The 15,130-nt window shown below is 49.2% G+C and overlaps 1 protein-coding gene across 3 annotated transcripts in view; it reads left to right on the forward strand.

Moving 5' to 3' along the window:
- The window catches only part of ZMAT5 (zinc finger matrin-type 5), a 29,606-nt gene that overhangs the window by 2,347 nt on the left and 12,129 nt on the right, over positions 1 to 15,130 (forward strand). For 2 of the 3 annotated variants that reach the window (XM_077761625.1, XM_077761627.1), the window contains exon 2: positions 12,081 to 12,229. In XM_077761625.1, the coding sequence (XP_077617751.1) occupies positions 12,103 to 12,229 (127 nt within the window). In that variant the 5' untranslated portion in view covers positions 12,081 to 12,102. Of the gene's footprint in view, positions 1 to 11,213; positions 11,322 to 12,080; positions 12,230 to 15,130 lie in introns of all 3 variants that reach the window. The other variant, XM_077761626.1, reaches the window with a different exon arrangement.

The following is a 15,130-nucleotide window of genomic DNA, read 5'->3' on the forward strand; positions in this document are numbered from 1 at the left end:
TTCGTGGGTTCGAGCCCCGCGTCGGGCTGTGCTGACTGCCAGCTCAGAGCCTGGAGCCTGTTTCGGATTCTGTGTCTCCCTCTCTCTCTGACCCTCCCCTGCCCACGCTGTCTCTCTCTCTCTCTCCTAGAAATAAAAACATTTAAAAAATTAAAAAAAAAAGAAAGAAAGAAATAGCGGGGGCTTTGGAGTACTAGTGCCATTCAATTGATGCTTTATGAGCGTTGCCCTGGACCGTGTGCCAGGGACTTAGCGGTGAACAAGTCCCTGCTCTCATGGAGCGCTGGTGTGTGGACAAATGGGGAGGTGCGGTAACCACAAACAAGTAGTACTTTAAAAAGCAAAAAAACGGTTGATTGAGGAGAGTCTGGTGTTGCTATTTTAACCAGGATGCCTAGGATGACACTTAACTAGGGACCTGAATGAATAAAAGTCCCATCAAACAGGAAAAGGTTGGTGCGAAGGACTTGAGGCTGCAGCAGTCCTGGAGTACTTGAGGGAAAGCTGTAGGGCGGACTGGAAGAGGTGGGCTTGGGTCAGCCCAAGGCTCATATGCGGCCTTCTAACCCATAGTAAGGAGTCTTATTTCTTTCTAATTGCTCTAGGAAGCCACTGAAGGGTTTTAACCTGGGATGTGACATGATCCAATTTACATTTTAATGTCATCATTCTGACTGCTCTTTGGAGAGCACATCGAAGAGGGAAAGTTACCGGGTTGGGTCAGTTGGGATTGGATTGGAGTAGTGATCAGATTTGGGATGTATTTTGGGAGGTAGGACAGACAGAACAAGCCGACAGATGGGGGGGCGGGGCAGGAAAAAGCAATGGAGGATGACATTTAAATTTTGACCTCAGCAACTTAAAATCCACAAGGATGACCTTAAATTCCGTTTGGCCACGTTTGGTTTGAGCAGCCCCTTAGTGGAGATGCCAGGAGGCCAATGGGGATTTGGATCTGAGTTCAGAGGAGAGGCCTAAAAGGAGAGATAAAAGGGATCGCATAGGTACTGAAAACCAGGGATTAGGGGCCTGGGTCTGCCTCTGACTTGGAAAGGTAACAAGAATGCCTGACTGGGTATTGGGAAGAAAAATGTGAAAAGCTCCACAACATGTTGAATTAACCTTAACTAGGGTTATTTTCTATTTGCAAAGCATCCTGATAGCTCCTTAGGGTAGAAAGATGTGAAGCTTCTAGGAAAGAGTTCTTATGTCTTGCTAACAACAAATCCGGCTGGTGGGAAGTTCAAGGGATGGAGGGATTATTTTAAGTAGAATGGGTAGGAAAGACAACAGGGAGTTAAGGTGTGGCCTGTTTTATTTTTAGCTAATTCTCATTTTGGAGCAACAATTTTGAAATACTTAATTTTCTTTAAGCCATTTACTTCAATTTAGAATGATTCTATACATATCATAACTTTAGAAAAATAAGAAAAATGACCTTCACTTTTCCTTTAATGTTTGAACTCAAGTTGAACTAAATTTCTTAAAGTCCTTCAAACAGCTGTTTTAACAGCTTAATTACATTTCTTTACACATTTATTTCACTTGTAAATTTAATATGTTTGATTTCCTTTTTAAGTACTTCAGATTCATAACAAGTATAATTTCCCAAGAATTTCCTAAATGTTACCAGAAAATCTAATAAATTAAGCTTACAAACATAATGAATTTCAAGTTTTGGGTTTTTTTGGTTTTTTTTAAATATTTTATTTATTTCTGAGAGAGAGAGAGACAGCGTGAGCAGGGGAGAGTCAGAGAGAGGAAGACACAGAATCTGAAGCAGGCTCCAGGCTTTGAGCTAGCTGTCAGCACAGAGCCTGACGTGGGGCTTGAACCCACAAACCGTGAGATCATGACCTGAGCCGAAGTCGGACGCTTAACCGACTGAGCCACCCAGGCGCCCCAATGAATTTCAAGTTTTTGTAAACAGTTCAACACTTTTAACAGACTTAGATTCTTTTATGTCACTGATTCTCAGTCTGGGAAGCTAAAACAAAAATACAGGTGCCATGTCTGACGTGAAGTTAACATATGAGGGGCACCCTTAGTAGCTGTCACAGCACTCCAGCTGATTCTGATTTACAGCCAGTGTTTCCAACCATTGCTAACCTCTCAATTTGAAATCAGAAATCTGGGGCACCTGGGTAGCTCGGTCAGTTGAGCGGCCAACTTTGGCTCAGGTCATCTCGCAGTTCATGGGTTCAAGCCTCGCGTCGGGCTCTGTGCTGACAGCTAGCTCAGAGCCTGGAGCCTGTCCTCAGAGTCTATGTCTCCCTCTCTCTCTGACCCTCCCCTGCTCACGCTGTCTCTATCTCTCTCAAAAATAAATTTAAAAAAAAGAAATAAGAAATCTAATATTAATTAGATTTCTATATATTATTTTTAAGTTGTATTTATTTATTTTTGAGAGACAGAGTGCACACACATGACGTGCGCACACAAGTCGGGGAGGGGCGGTGAGAGAGAATCTCAAGCAGTCTCCACACTGCCACTGACTGAGCCAGCCGGGTGCCCCAGTGTATTTCTCAGTTCTTAACTTCTGTATTTTAAATTGGAATTGCAATGCTTTTCTGTCATGTACTCAACATGTCAAGTTCTTTTCAATGTTATAGATACTTTAACTTATTATTTAAAAAATGTTTTTAATGTTTCTTTATTTTGAGAGAGAGAGAGAGCAAGTGAGCAGGGGAGGGGCAGAGACAGAGGGAAAGAGAAGATCCCACGCACTGACAGTGCAGAGCCTAACGCAGGGCTCAAACCCGTGAACCGTGAGTTCATGACCCAAGCCGAAATCAAGAGTCCAATGCTTAACAGACTAAGCCACAATGTTATAGATACTTAGCATACACTGATTATTACTAAACCTAGGTCAGGAACATCAATATAATAAGTCTGATTTATTTACCTCTATTTTCAATTTTAAACTTACCTGGAGATGATAGTTTTGGTTGGTTGTTTGTTTTGAGAGAGAGAGAGAGAGAGCACGTTCACGTATGCACATGAGAGGGATAGGGAGTGGGGGAGGTGGTGGCGGAGAGAGAAATTTCAAAGCAGGCTCCATACTGTCTGTAGGGATCCCAGAGCGGGGCTCAATCTTAGGAACTTTGATATCATGACCTGAGCTGAAATCAAGAGTCATCAAATGCTCAAATGTAGCCACCTAGGTGCTCTACCTCCAGGCTTTGTTTCTTAGGGGGTACTAGACTCCCTGATTAAAATGCAAATTTCTGGGCCCCCATTCCAGACCTTTTGAGTCTGAATTCCTGGAGATCTGACAGAGGAGACTTCATTTGTTTTTTGTTTTTTGAAAAAATTTTTTTAAATCTTTATTTATTTTTTGAGAGTGAGACAGAGACAGAGTGTGAGTAGGGGAGAGGCAGACACAGAATCTGAAACAGGCTCCAAGCTCCAAACTGTCAGCACGGAGCCTGACACAGGGCTCGAACCCACGAACTGTGAGATCGTGACCTGAGCCGAAGTCGGACACTTAACCGACCGAGCCACCCAGGCGCCCCAAAGGAGACTTCATTTGTATTAAGCTCTGCACCAGGAGCCATGGGAAATCTTGAGAAGGAGTCCTTTTAAGAGGGTTGATCTGATGCTGCCCAGGATGGGGTGAACTGAAGAGGCTGGATCAGGTACTAGGAGGTGAGGACTGACTTGGGCAGCAGTGATGGTGGTGACAGGACCGGCCTAGGGGCAGAAGAAGAGGGAGGCAGAAGCAGTTCTGAGTCTGAGGTTTCTGGTTCAGAAGCCTCTTTCATACTATTTTTACCTTTCCTATTTGGAAGCTCTGGCCTCCTGGGACCTGTAACTATCTGATGAGAAACCTTGTCTCCAGCCTATAACTCCCTGGAGCCTAGATTCCAGTTTAGCCCTCCTGTGCTGGGCCAAGTCTGCTTGGAATCAGAGTGCCTTAAGCCTTCAGCCAGGAACTGGGGGTAAGATCTGATATAGAGCTTTTTTTTTTTTAATGTTTATTTCTTTATTTTTGAGAACGAGAGAGAGGTAGACTGAGAAGGAGGCCGAGAATCCCAAGCAGACTTCCTGCTCTCAGCACAGAGCAAATGTTTGGTTAGTGAGTAAGTGGCTGATAAGGAAACCATAGAACTCGAGGGCTATACATGCATCAGGGGATTGGCTCCTTTGACTCCACTCAGGATATTTTGGGATATGGGGCACCTTATACCTATGGTCATCACATATTTTAAACTGATTTAGTTTTTTCATTTGTTTATTTCACTGTATTAGTTAGCTATTGCTGCATAATAGATTACCCCAAAACTTAGCAACCTAACACAACAAATATCTAATACAGTTAGTTTTTTAGGGTCAAGAATTTGGGGGGCACCTGAGTGGCTCAGTTGGTTAAGCATCTGATTCTTGATATCAGTTCAGGTCACAGTTTCATGGTTCGTGGGTTTGAGCCCCATGTCAGGTTCTGCGCTAACGACACAACCTGTTGGGATTCTCTCTCTCCTCTCTCTCTGCCCCTCCCCCTGCGTTCACTCCTTCAGAATGAACAAATGAGTAAACTTTAAAGTTATTTAANATTTTTTTAAAAAAAAGAATTTGGGATGCCTGGGTGGCTCAGTCGGTTTAACGTCCAACTTCGGCTCAGGTCATGATCTCACGGTTCGTGGGTTCGAGCCCCACGTCAGGCTCTGTGCTGACAGCTAGCTCAGAGCCTGGAGCCTCCTCCGGATTCTGTGTCTTCCTCTCTCTCTGACCCTCCCCCGCTCATGCTTTCTCTCCTTCTCTCTCTCTCTCAGAAAAAAAAAAAAAAGAAGAGGAACCATATTTTTTTTAAAAAGAATTTGGGAGTGGTTTAGTTGGGTAGTTCTGGCTCAGAGCTCCCATGAAGTGGCAGTCAAACTGTCTGCTGGGGCTCTACTCATCTGAAGGCTTGACTGGGCTGGAGGATCCACTTCTAAGCTTACTCACATGGCTGTTAGCAGGAGGTCTTAGTTCCTTGCCACATGGGCCTCCGCACACGGCTGTTCACGATATGGCATCTGGCTTCCCCCAGAGTAAGTGGTCAGAGAAAGAGGTACCAGGATGGAAGGCATATTGTCTTATCACCTGATTTTGGAAGTAAACGCCATCGTATCTGTTCTCTTAGTGACACAGACCAATCCTGAAAGGTTTGGGAACAAACAACACAAGGTGCAAACCCCAGGAGGTGGGGACCACAGAGGCTGGCTGCCATATCCACAAATATGTATTAAGCACCATCGGCATGCCAGACACTATGCTAAGCACCTACTATCCATGATTTAATCTTCATAGTAATCTTACAGAATTATATTATTACTCCTGTCAACTAGGTGAGGCCCAGAGCATGAGTAGATTACTGAGAGTTTCACAACCTAGAAGTGGCAGGGATGAGATTCAGGCCTAGGTTGAATGCTTAGAGTAAGGATTGGTATAGATAGTCTGTGTGACTTTGGGCAAGCTTTCCCCCTCTCTGTTCTTCAGTCCATCTACCTTAGACTAGCATTTCTCTGAGCATGGTCTGTGAACTATGCATCCAAGCTTCCTTAGATCCTGGTCCTAGCCCAGACCTGCCGAGTTAAGAATTGCTGCGGGTAGGGGTCCCACTGCCTTATGATGCCGGAAGTATGATGATGCATGTGCCTTACTCCAGGAGGTGGAACACGTACGTGAGGTCAGGATGAGAGAGGTGTATGGTTGCTACTAAGCACTGAAGCATCTGAGGAAGCCCCCTAACATAATGGGGCTCCTATCAGGGAAGACATCTAGATCTTCCTGGCACTTCTGTTGGATTTGGGTTCTGAGTGGGTAGTCTGCAGGCCACCCCCACAGGCAGTTCCGATGCCACTAACTCCAGACGGCAGGCATATGTGGCACTGGGACATTGCTGTGCTCCTAGTGGGCATGCAATAAAGCTGGCCTCTGGCTGCTGTTTACTGTTTACCTGGGGTCTGGCGGTGCCATAATTAGAAAAATGACAGGTGAGCTTGAGGGCGGCATGTGGTGAGCACAAGTCCTGGATAATTATTACAGTGCACATTCCAGCCCTTGGCTACAGCCAAGCTGTTGGCTTATTTTAGCCTTGTGCCAAAGACAGCTCGGTACCTGAGACGCACACTATGAAAGGAACCAAGAATATCAATGAAGCACAAATGTCTTCCCCATGACAGCCTCACAGCAGAGCAGTGTGCTGGGAAGAGCAGGGATTCAGGGCTCAACCAGACCCCAGGGGGAGTGCTGGCTCTCCACACCGTGGCTGTGGGATGTCAGCATCCTGGTAAGGTCTCCCCAAGAGAGTGCATGGGGGTCCTCAGCACCGCTGGCCCTCTAGTAGCACTCAGGCTGATGAGAAATTATTGTTATCAGTGTCTCTTCCAGTCTTGGCTCAGAGCAAATTAAGAGTATTTCTGAACATGTGTCCTCATTTGTGAAATGGAGACCCTGATACCTACTCGAAGGGTCTCTGTGAGGATGAAATAAGAGAATGAAAGTCAGGTGCCTAGCATGCAGGAATGTGATGCTATCTTCCCTCATCCCATCCCACCTCCATTCTCTTTTCTTCCCTCTGCCCACAGTGTCTCAACTAATAGGTAGGTAATCTTTTCCTTGAACCCAGAAGACTGAAGTCAGGTGCCACGGGATGGCCGGGTGTGCTGTAAGTCAGTAGAGCAGGGCTCTCTCTTTTGGAGACAGAAGTCCTATGGGGAGGGCAGTGGTGGTGGTGAGAGACCTGTCTTTGGGGCCTTAAGTGTCTTTTTTCTCTATCCTTCCTTGTCCTGGTCCCTAGATCCACAAGCAATCGTGTGTGCAAGGCCCCGTTCTGGGTGCTGGGGTGCAGCAGGACAGACAGAACTCTCTCCCCTCAGGGAGCCTGTATTCTAGTGGGGAGGCAGGCACACATGACAATAAATCAGCACGTGAGGGGAGATGAGCTACGGAAAACAGCAGGTTGAAAGGGAGGCATAAGTGCCTGCGGCTGTCACTTTGGCTGCAGTTTTCAATCCAGTGGTCAAGGCAGGCTCACCAGGAGGGCAAGGGAGTGACCTGCCTGGGTGGTCATAGTACCAGCAGCCACAGCCTTCATTCTTTGAACACTAAGTATATGGTAGACATCCTTATATACTCCTGCCTTGGTCAATCCAATGTAGCCGTGGGGTCCCTATTTTATAACTGAGGATGTATGCAGGGAGACGAGGTAACTGTCTAGAGGTCACCTAGCTGATCAGTGGCAGAGCTGGGATTCAAACCCACACCTGTGTGACACCAGAGGGCTGTCCCACTAGCCTTGCCTGCTGCCCCTTTGCCACGAGGAGCCACCTTGTCACCTGGTGAAGCCCCAGGGAGCCAGCAGGTGCCGTTGCAAACATGGACCTGGCTCCTGAAAGTGGGCTGGTGGCACGGCCTTTGTTCCCATCCAGGGAGTGGGCTGGATGGTTGTGTATTGCAGACAGGGCCCTGCTCACATGCTGCCGAGTGCACCGGCCGCAGAGGATGAGGATGAATCATGGCAGAGAGGGCTGGCTTAGTCAGCGCCCCATGCTGGTGTCTGGACGCCATCAGAGATGTCCAGCTGCCTGCACCCTCCTTCCCTGACCTCCCACTCAGGGCTGCCAAGTGTGGTGGTGTGGGCTGTGCCTTGTGCAAGGACACCTGGCTGTGAGGGGTGCGTCGGAGTGAAACACACTCTGTTTGCCAAGTTGCCAAATACGCTCTGGCAGGGCACTGTGTCTGTCTAGAGGATTCTGTACCCACACCTTTTTGTAACATGCTCCGAGGCACTTGAGAGGGAGGCGCTTGGGTCAGGACCTCTAGAAGTTCACACCTGGCTGATGCCTGGGTGAGGTCACCTTGCTGAAGCCCAGCTCCTTCCCAGGAAAGGGCCTCTGCCTCCATGGGGACAGGCTTGTTAGGTAGGTGGGAAGCACTGGCTCCCCTGAAGCTGGTCTGCTCCCCCGATACCATCCCCAGGCAGAAGGGGCTCTGCAGAGCTGCCGTGCCGGGCATGGGTCTGGGCCTGCCGTGAGCGCTAAAGTTCCAGTCCCACGTCTGCCTTGTGTTGTGTACTTTGGGCAACTCACTTCCCCTCTCCTGGCCTCACTTTCCTCATCTGTAATACAAACCAGCCAACCCTGGATGTCACTTGGGCACTGACATCCTGTTCCTTGTTCTGAGCTTCAGTTTTCTGAAATACAGGCCTTTTTGGAGACCAGTAGTAATGATGGCGACTGTCGTTTCTGGAGATGTTCCTGTGGGCAGGCTCTACTAAGTGAAAGCATGTGTGTAGATGCTCTGATTCTCATAGCAATCCCTGGGGTGGGCACTGTTACTATCCTGGTTTTCACAGGAGGAAACTGAGGCCAGAAGTTAATTAATTGCCCAAATTCACAGAACTAGAAAGCAGTGGCACCTGGATTTAAACCTGGATGTCTGGAGAGGCCCTTAGACATCACCTGGTCTAGCTGCCTGCCTCCCCCTTCACACATGGGGAAACTGAAGCCTGGAGAGGGCTGGTGATGGAATCACGCTAGTGACGGGACCACAGCCTCACCTAGCAGAGCTGGGACTAGAGTGCGGGGTTCACTGACCTGTACCAGACAGCCTATCACTTCCCCTGTGCCAGATGCAGGGTGGGCAGGGGAAGGAAGGCACGGGTGGGCGGCACTGCCTCTGTGGCTTTCCTTCATGATTCATGCATGTGGGAGAGAAGGGGAAACGTGAACACACACACACATACACACACACACATATATACAGTCCACTCCTGAGGGGCTCATCATTCTTCTTCAGGAAGGCTTTCCTAGCAGGTGCAAGTGCAGGCACCATGAGACCTGCTCTGCCTTTCCTGGAATTGTGACCTGGGGCACCCCACAGCACCTCTCTGAGCCTCAATTGTCTCTTTTGCAAATGGGATTGTAATACATACCATTTGGACTTTGAAGGGGCCGTGTGGTCCCAGGGGTACAGTGAATGGATTAATAAAGGAGACCTGTCAGTAGTATGATTTTATGGGGAGGAGACTTTCCTAAGTGATTAGGAGTGCAGGTTCTAGATCCATCCTACCTGGATTCTAAACCCAGCTTGGGGTGCCTGGGTAGCTCACTTGGTTAAGCGTCTGACTCTTGCTTTCAGCTCAGGTCATGATCTCACAGTTTCGTGAATCAAATGTCAGCGCAGAGCGTGCTTGGGATTCTCTCTCTCCCTCTCTCTCTGCCTCTACCCCACTTGTGTGTGTGTCTCTCTCAAAATAAATAAATAAACTTTAAAAAAATAAATAAACCCAGCTTGGCTGCTTTCCAGCCAGTATTATGACCTTGGCTAGATCACTTCACTTCTTGGAAGCCCTCATCTAAAAAGGTGTAATGGGTCCCAACTCACAGTTTTTCCTGAGCATTAAATGAGATGATGCATTATAAAGCTTGTAGCCTAGTGGCAGCACAGGGTAGGTGCTCAATAAATCAAATAGTAGGTAACTTATGGGACACCTGGGTGACTCAGACGGTTAAACGCCTGGCTTTGGCTCAGGTCATGATCTCGCGGTTTGTGGGTTTGAGCCCTCCATCAGGCTCTGTGCTGACAGCTAGCTCAGAGCCGGGAGCCTGTTTCAGATTCTGTATCTCCCTCTCTCTCTCTGACCCTCCCCTGCTCATGCTGTGTCTCTCTCTCTCAGAAATAAATAAAACATTAAAAAAAATGTTTTTAAATAGTAGATAACTTTTATGGAGCACTTGCTTTATGCTGGACATTATTATTGTCATCTATATTTCTATTACTCTTTTATTAACAATTCATTTGGATTAGCAAATGTCTGTGTACTGGTCCCCAGGCAATCAGCTAACCTGTCAGACCCCTATTTTTGCAGTGAAAGTAGAGGCCTAGAGAGGGCCAAGTTCACGCGGTTGCCTTCTCAGTGCCCTGTGTGGTTTTGTCCAGCTAAGTCTGCCGCAGAGCTACCATTCCATCTCAGTCTCCCGGAGGGCCACCCTCCCCTCCCCATTACTCTCCAGAGCCAGCAGCTCCTTAGAGCTTCAAGCTTCGTGAATGGCTTGGTTAAGCACTCGGCCATTTAACATTCATCTCTTACAATTTCAATCCAATTCCTATAAGTTTATTGGCAAGACGGGGTGTATTAGAGCTGCCAAATTTAATATATCAAGTCCGTGTGTCTGGGATGCGGTTTCTCAGCAGTAATAGGAGAAGAGAGGTTTTATACGTTTTCATTTTGAATGACTGTCTGTTCCTGATCCCGTTACAGCCCTTGACTTAATGGCTGCTGTCCCTGTCTGCCACAGGAACAGCCTTTTCCATCGACCCACCTGACTGCCTGGGCAGTCCAAGGGGCTTGTTTGTCTCTGTCTCTCTCCCTCTTTTTCCCAAGATACGTGCCCCAATCTATCTGCCCTGTGGTCAGGTCCCGGCTGTATCTTTAATTTGCCAAGTCCTAGGAGTCAGCTGCTTGAGGAGGTCACTTTCCTTCTTCCTCTGGAACTCAGAAACCTATTCTGGGAAATGAGAGATCCGACTATAGGACCTGAAGGGTAAGGGGCTGGTCTAGGCCCAGCCCTTGTGATCCCACTCAACAGCCCAGATTGGACCCATTCATCCTCTGGTCTTTCAGCAGCAAACTGGGAGACCCACGGGCTGGCCCTGACACTCACATATTTGCCTCCTCCCAATGGTTGCGTGTCTCCTGGGTCAGGTATGGCAGCTGTGGTCACTATGGCTGAGGGGTCCTAAGACTTAACAGCTGAAACATTCTCATGTCCCTCTCTGACCTGCCACCTAAGAGTTTAGCTAATACCTTGGGAAGCTGTTTGCATTTCTGCCTGAGCCCTGTGGCTTCTGTAAGCTTTGAGCTGACTGTGGAGGCGAGGACACCCAGCAGTGGGATTTTAGGGCACTCGGCTTCACCTTCTGCTCACCAGCTGTGTGACCTTGGGCAGATGACTTCCTTTGTCTGAACCTCAGTTGTCCCGTAAGGAATATGGGAATTAATCCACTTATTCCTCAACTATTGGTTGCCTACTCTGTACTGTGCACCACTTTGGGTGCTGGGGCTTCAGCAGTAAACAAAACAAAAATATCCCTGCCCACCTGGATTTATATTACTGTTGGGAGAAAAAGATAATAAACATAACAAGTAACTTACTACTTCAAAGATGGTAGAAATGAAGCAGGGAATGGGGAAAGCTAAGTAGAGTATTCTGCAATTTTAAATAAAGCTGTCACAGGAGATTACTGAGAAGACAGTATTTGAGTGAAGATTGAAGGAATCAAGTGAGCAAGGATAGCAAGTACCTGAGGAAGAGCATCCAGGCAGAGACCAGCAGGTACAAATGGGGGAGGTGGCTGAGTGCCTGGTGTGTGGCTGGCGTGTGCGACGAAGCAGAGATGAGGCTGATGTGGCCAAATTGGAGGAAAGGGGAGAGAGGAAGTCCAAGTGAATAGGGCCTGGGAGTCAGGGGCCAAAGGGTATAAGGTGTGGTTCTCCTACCCAGCTGCATCTGAGAACTCCCTGGGGAGCTTTACAAAAGTGCCTGATGCCTGGGTCTCCCCCGTTGAGGTTCCACTGTTCCTGGCCTGGGGTGGAGGCTGGGCATCAGATTTGTTAGAAGATCCCTCTGGGGCGCCTGGGTGGCTCAGTTGGTTAAGTATCTGACTTGACTTCGGCTCAGGTCATGATCTCGCAGTTCATGGGTTTGAGCCCCACCTCAGGCTCTGTGCTAACAGCTAGCTCAGAGCCTGAAGCCTGTTTCAGATTCTGTGTCTCCCTCTCTCTCTGACCCTCCCCTACTCATGCTGCCTCTCTCTCGCAGAAATAAATAAAACATTAAAAAAATAATAATAATAATAATAAAAAAGAAGATCCCTCTGAAATGAGGCCTCCCAACCCGTAATCAGTAATCATTCCAGTAATGATTCGCCTGTGTGGTTCCTCCTGGGCTGTCCAGGGGTTGAAAGAGGGTTTGTGTAAATAGAGCCTTCCTTACACTGGCACTCAGGGAGTGCTTGTTTGGTGTTGTGTGCTTTGGGCCTTGGTGTGTGGCGTTGCCTCCATACTCTTGACTGAGTGCTTTGTGACTTCTCAGGCAGTACCTGGTGGAGGTGGCCATGGGGAAGCATTACTTCTGTGACTACTGCAACCGCTCCTTCCAGGACAACCTCCACAACCGCAAGAAGCACCTGAATGGGCTACAGCACCTCAAGGCCAAGAAGGTCTGGTATGACATGTTTCGAGGTGAGTGCTGGCTGACCGGGCAGTGGGGCTGATAGAGGCCAGCTCTCAGATCTTTACGTTGCCAGACAAGGAAGTACCCTGTGCCACAGTCTAGGTTGACTCTTTGAGTTGCAAAAGAGAGGAGGCTGTGGCCACTGGCCCCTAGGGGCAAATGGACACTGAAAGGGGCAATCTGGAATGTGAACTCCTTGCCTCAGTAATCTTGACTGAGGGCTCCAGTCTGCCAGCCTCGGGGGACACTATGGCCAGGAAGAAGGCTGTTTCAAGGAGGCAATGTTTGAGCCAACAGCTGGAAAGATAGCAAAAAGCCAGCCACAAGCCATACCATTTTGGGCAGAGGGCATGCGGAAGCAGGTGGCCAAGAGCAAAGTACCAGGTGCTCTCGGAGCAGAGGAGAGGAGGTGTGGCTGAACACAGGGAGAGAGGAGGGTGGTAGGGACAGGCTGGCGTCAGGGCAGGGCAAGAGCCAGATTGTGCAGGCCTGTGGAGGCCACAGTAGGAAGAGTGGTTTGTCCATAGGGCAGAAGTGGAGGGCAGCCTTTGAAGGGTATCAGGCAGTGGCCAACATGACCAGATCTACACTTGACAATGACTACCTGCTGCATGGGTGTGGGGTGCAATAAATAGCTGTTGAATGGCTGGCTGCTGGATGAATAATCAGCTGCTGAGGGAGGGCTTTTCCGGAAAGGCTTCTCAGAGCAGGTGCTACCAAAGCAAATGAACTCAGGCCGTAAGCACCTAGTGCAGGGCCTGGCACCTTCAAGGTACTTGCCTCAGGGCAGTTGCTGCTGCTGCTGCTGCTGCCCTGCTGTCATCAGAACAGACAGGGAACTTGGCAGTGGGGTGGAGGGGGGATAGGAGCTTCTAGAATGAGCTGGGGCAGGGCTGATGCTTCATGAGTTGGGGAGCAGGATTCCCAGAGCAGAAGGAAGGAGCTGAGTCTCAGCAGCTGAGAAGGGGAGACAAGTTTTCCTGGTCTGAGACTCAGAATTTACAAGAAGGGAGTGAGGATTTATGGAGCGCCTGCTGCATGCCAGGTGCCTTTTGTGGTTTGTCATTTGCTTTATCAGTAATCCCCTAAGGCAGATCTCCACCCTTCAAGTTAGGATCACCTAGAGACCTTGAAATAAAAAACCCTGGTCACCAGACCCCATCCCCAGAGGCAGGTTTGAGGTGGGGCCTCAGCACATTATTTTCAAAGCTCTCCCAGACTCTCATTTCAGATGAGGAAGCTGAGGCTCAGAGGCTTGGATGACAGAGGGTAGCCAGGCTGCTCAGCAGGCCAGGCATGGCTGAGGTTATAAGGGACTGGGAGTGGGGGCAGAGTGGAAATCAGTGGCAGAGGAGTCTCCTGGGTGCTTGGGAGGCCTCTGATTCTGGTGTCAGGCAAAGGCTCTCTGTCCCCCAAATCCAGTGGAGACTGCTGTCTGGCATGGAGCCAGGCTTCAAGATTACCTTGCTGTTTGCTCCTACCCCCACATTCTTAGCTGAGAACAGGTGGGGCTTTGGGTCTAGGGCTGATTGGCAGAGGCTATTGTATCACATAAAGGAAAGATGGAAGAGTGGGTACCATAAGCCCCTTGGCAGGGGTCCTGCCTTCCTAGTATCCTCTCCCGTCCTCAGGCACATTCAGTCCTTTGAACAGCCCTGCAAGGGAGGCTGCGTGGGCGGGGGGCCCCACTAAAAGGTGTTGACTTCAACATCCGGAATGGTGGATTACCCACCCAGGGTCCACAAGCTGGCCCATGAGCTCTTTCCACTTTCGGGGGCTTCCCCGGGGCTCCAGCTTACCTGCGCAAAGTGCACAGCACAGACTTTGGGGAGGCACATGGCACCCCAGGCTGGGCTAGGACTCAACATCCACTTAGCTCCCAGCTCTCTGGCCTTAGACAAGTCCCCTACTCCCCAGAGGGGAACGGACCATCCTTCTGCCATGGCCAGGACAAACATGAGTCCTGGAGCTAAGCTGACGGGCTGTCAGTCCCAAGGTGTCACTCCCAGTGTGGCCCGAAATCTGCCACGTGTTAAACAGCCATAACAACAGCACCCACCTCCCAGGGATGTGACGGGGCTCAGTATATTTCTTACATGACTGTGGCTTGGAAGGGTTCACTCCATAGGAACAATGTTTATGGATCCACAAAAGGATTGGCCTCAGGCCCTTTATCTCACGGACTCACCTAGTCAGACAATACTCGGTGAGCACTTAGTGTGTCCTCTCCAAGGCAGGCTCTGAAGACTTACAGGTGAATAAAACAGGGCCCCTCTCCTAAGCAGCCTCACTCCCAGTTACAGCAGTGTGTTCGACGCAGAGCCCCTGTCTTATGCACGCCTCCATGCCCTGCCCGCCTCTCCCGCCAAGCTCCAGCCACCCTGGCCGTTGCAGGTACTGTCCTCTCTGTGGGCATATTTTTCCTATTGTCCTGCCCTCAGCCTAGCCCTTCCATCCCAGAACTCAACTCAGGCAGAGCGTCCTTAGGGACGCTCTCCCCTCCATCCCCCAGACAAGGTGAGGTCATTTGGCTGAATGCTAGCTGCTCCTGTTTAACATGTCCCCATGGCTTAGTGTGACTGTTGGACTGGAAGGGAGGAGCAGGTCTGACTTAACTCTCCGCTAAATCCCCATCCTGGCATGGCGCCTGGCGCACAGGACGAGCTCAGTAAATGTTTGTTAGATGAATATCTAAGTGAACGAGCAAACAAACACCAGGTACCAGGGCAGCTGTTAATTTTGGGAGATGAAGCAAGAAGGACCAGTGGGGTCAGATCACAAGGAGCCTTGAGTGCCAGGTAGAGAAGCACATCTTCTTTATGCAGGCCCTGGGCTGGGGTTCTCAGCCCTGGGTGCCCTTCAGAGTCACCAATGAGCTTTTAACAATTTTTGTGCTCTCCTCCTCAAAT

Source organism: Crocuta crocuta, unplaced genomic scaffold (assembly GCF_008692635.1).
Source record: "Crocuta crocuta isolate KB4526 unplaced genomic scaffold, BGI_CrCroc_1.0 scaffold348, whole genome shotgun sequence".
Taxonomy (NCBI): Eukaryota; Metazoa; Chordata; class Mammalia; order Carnivora; family Hyaenidae; genus Crocuta; species Crocuta crocuta.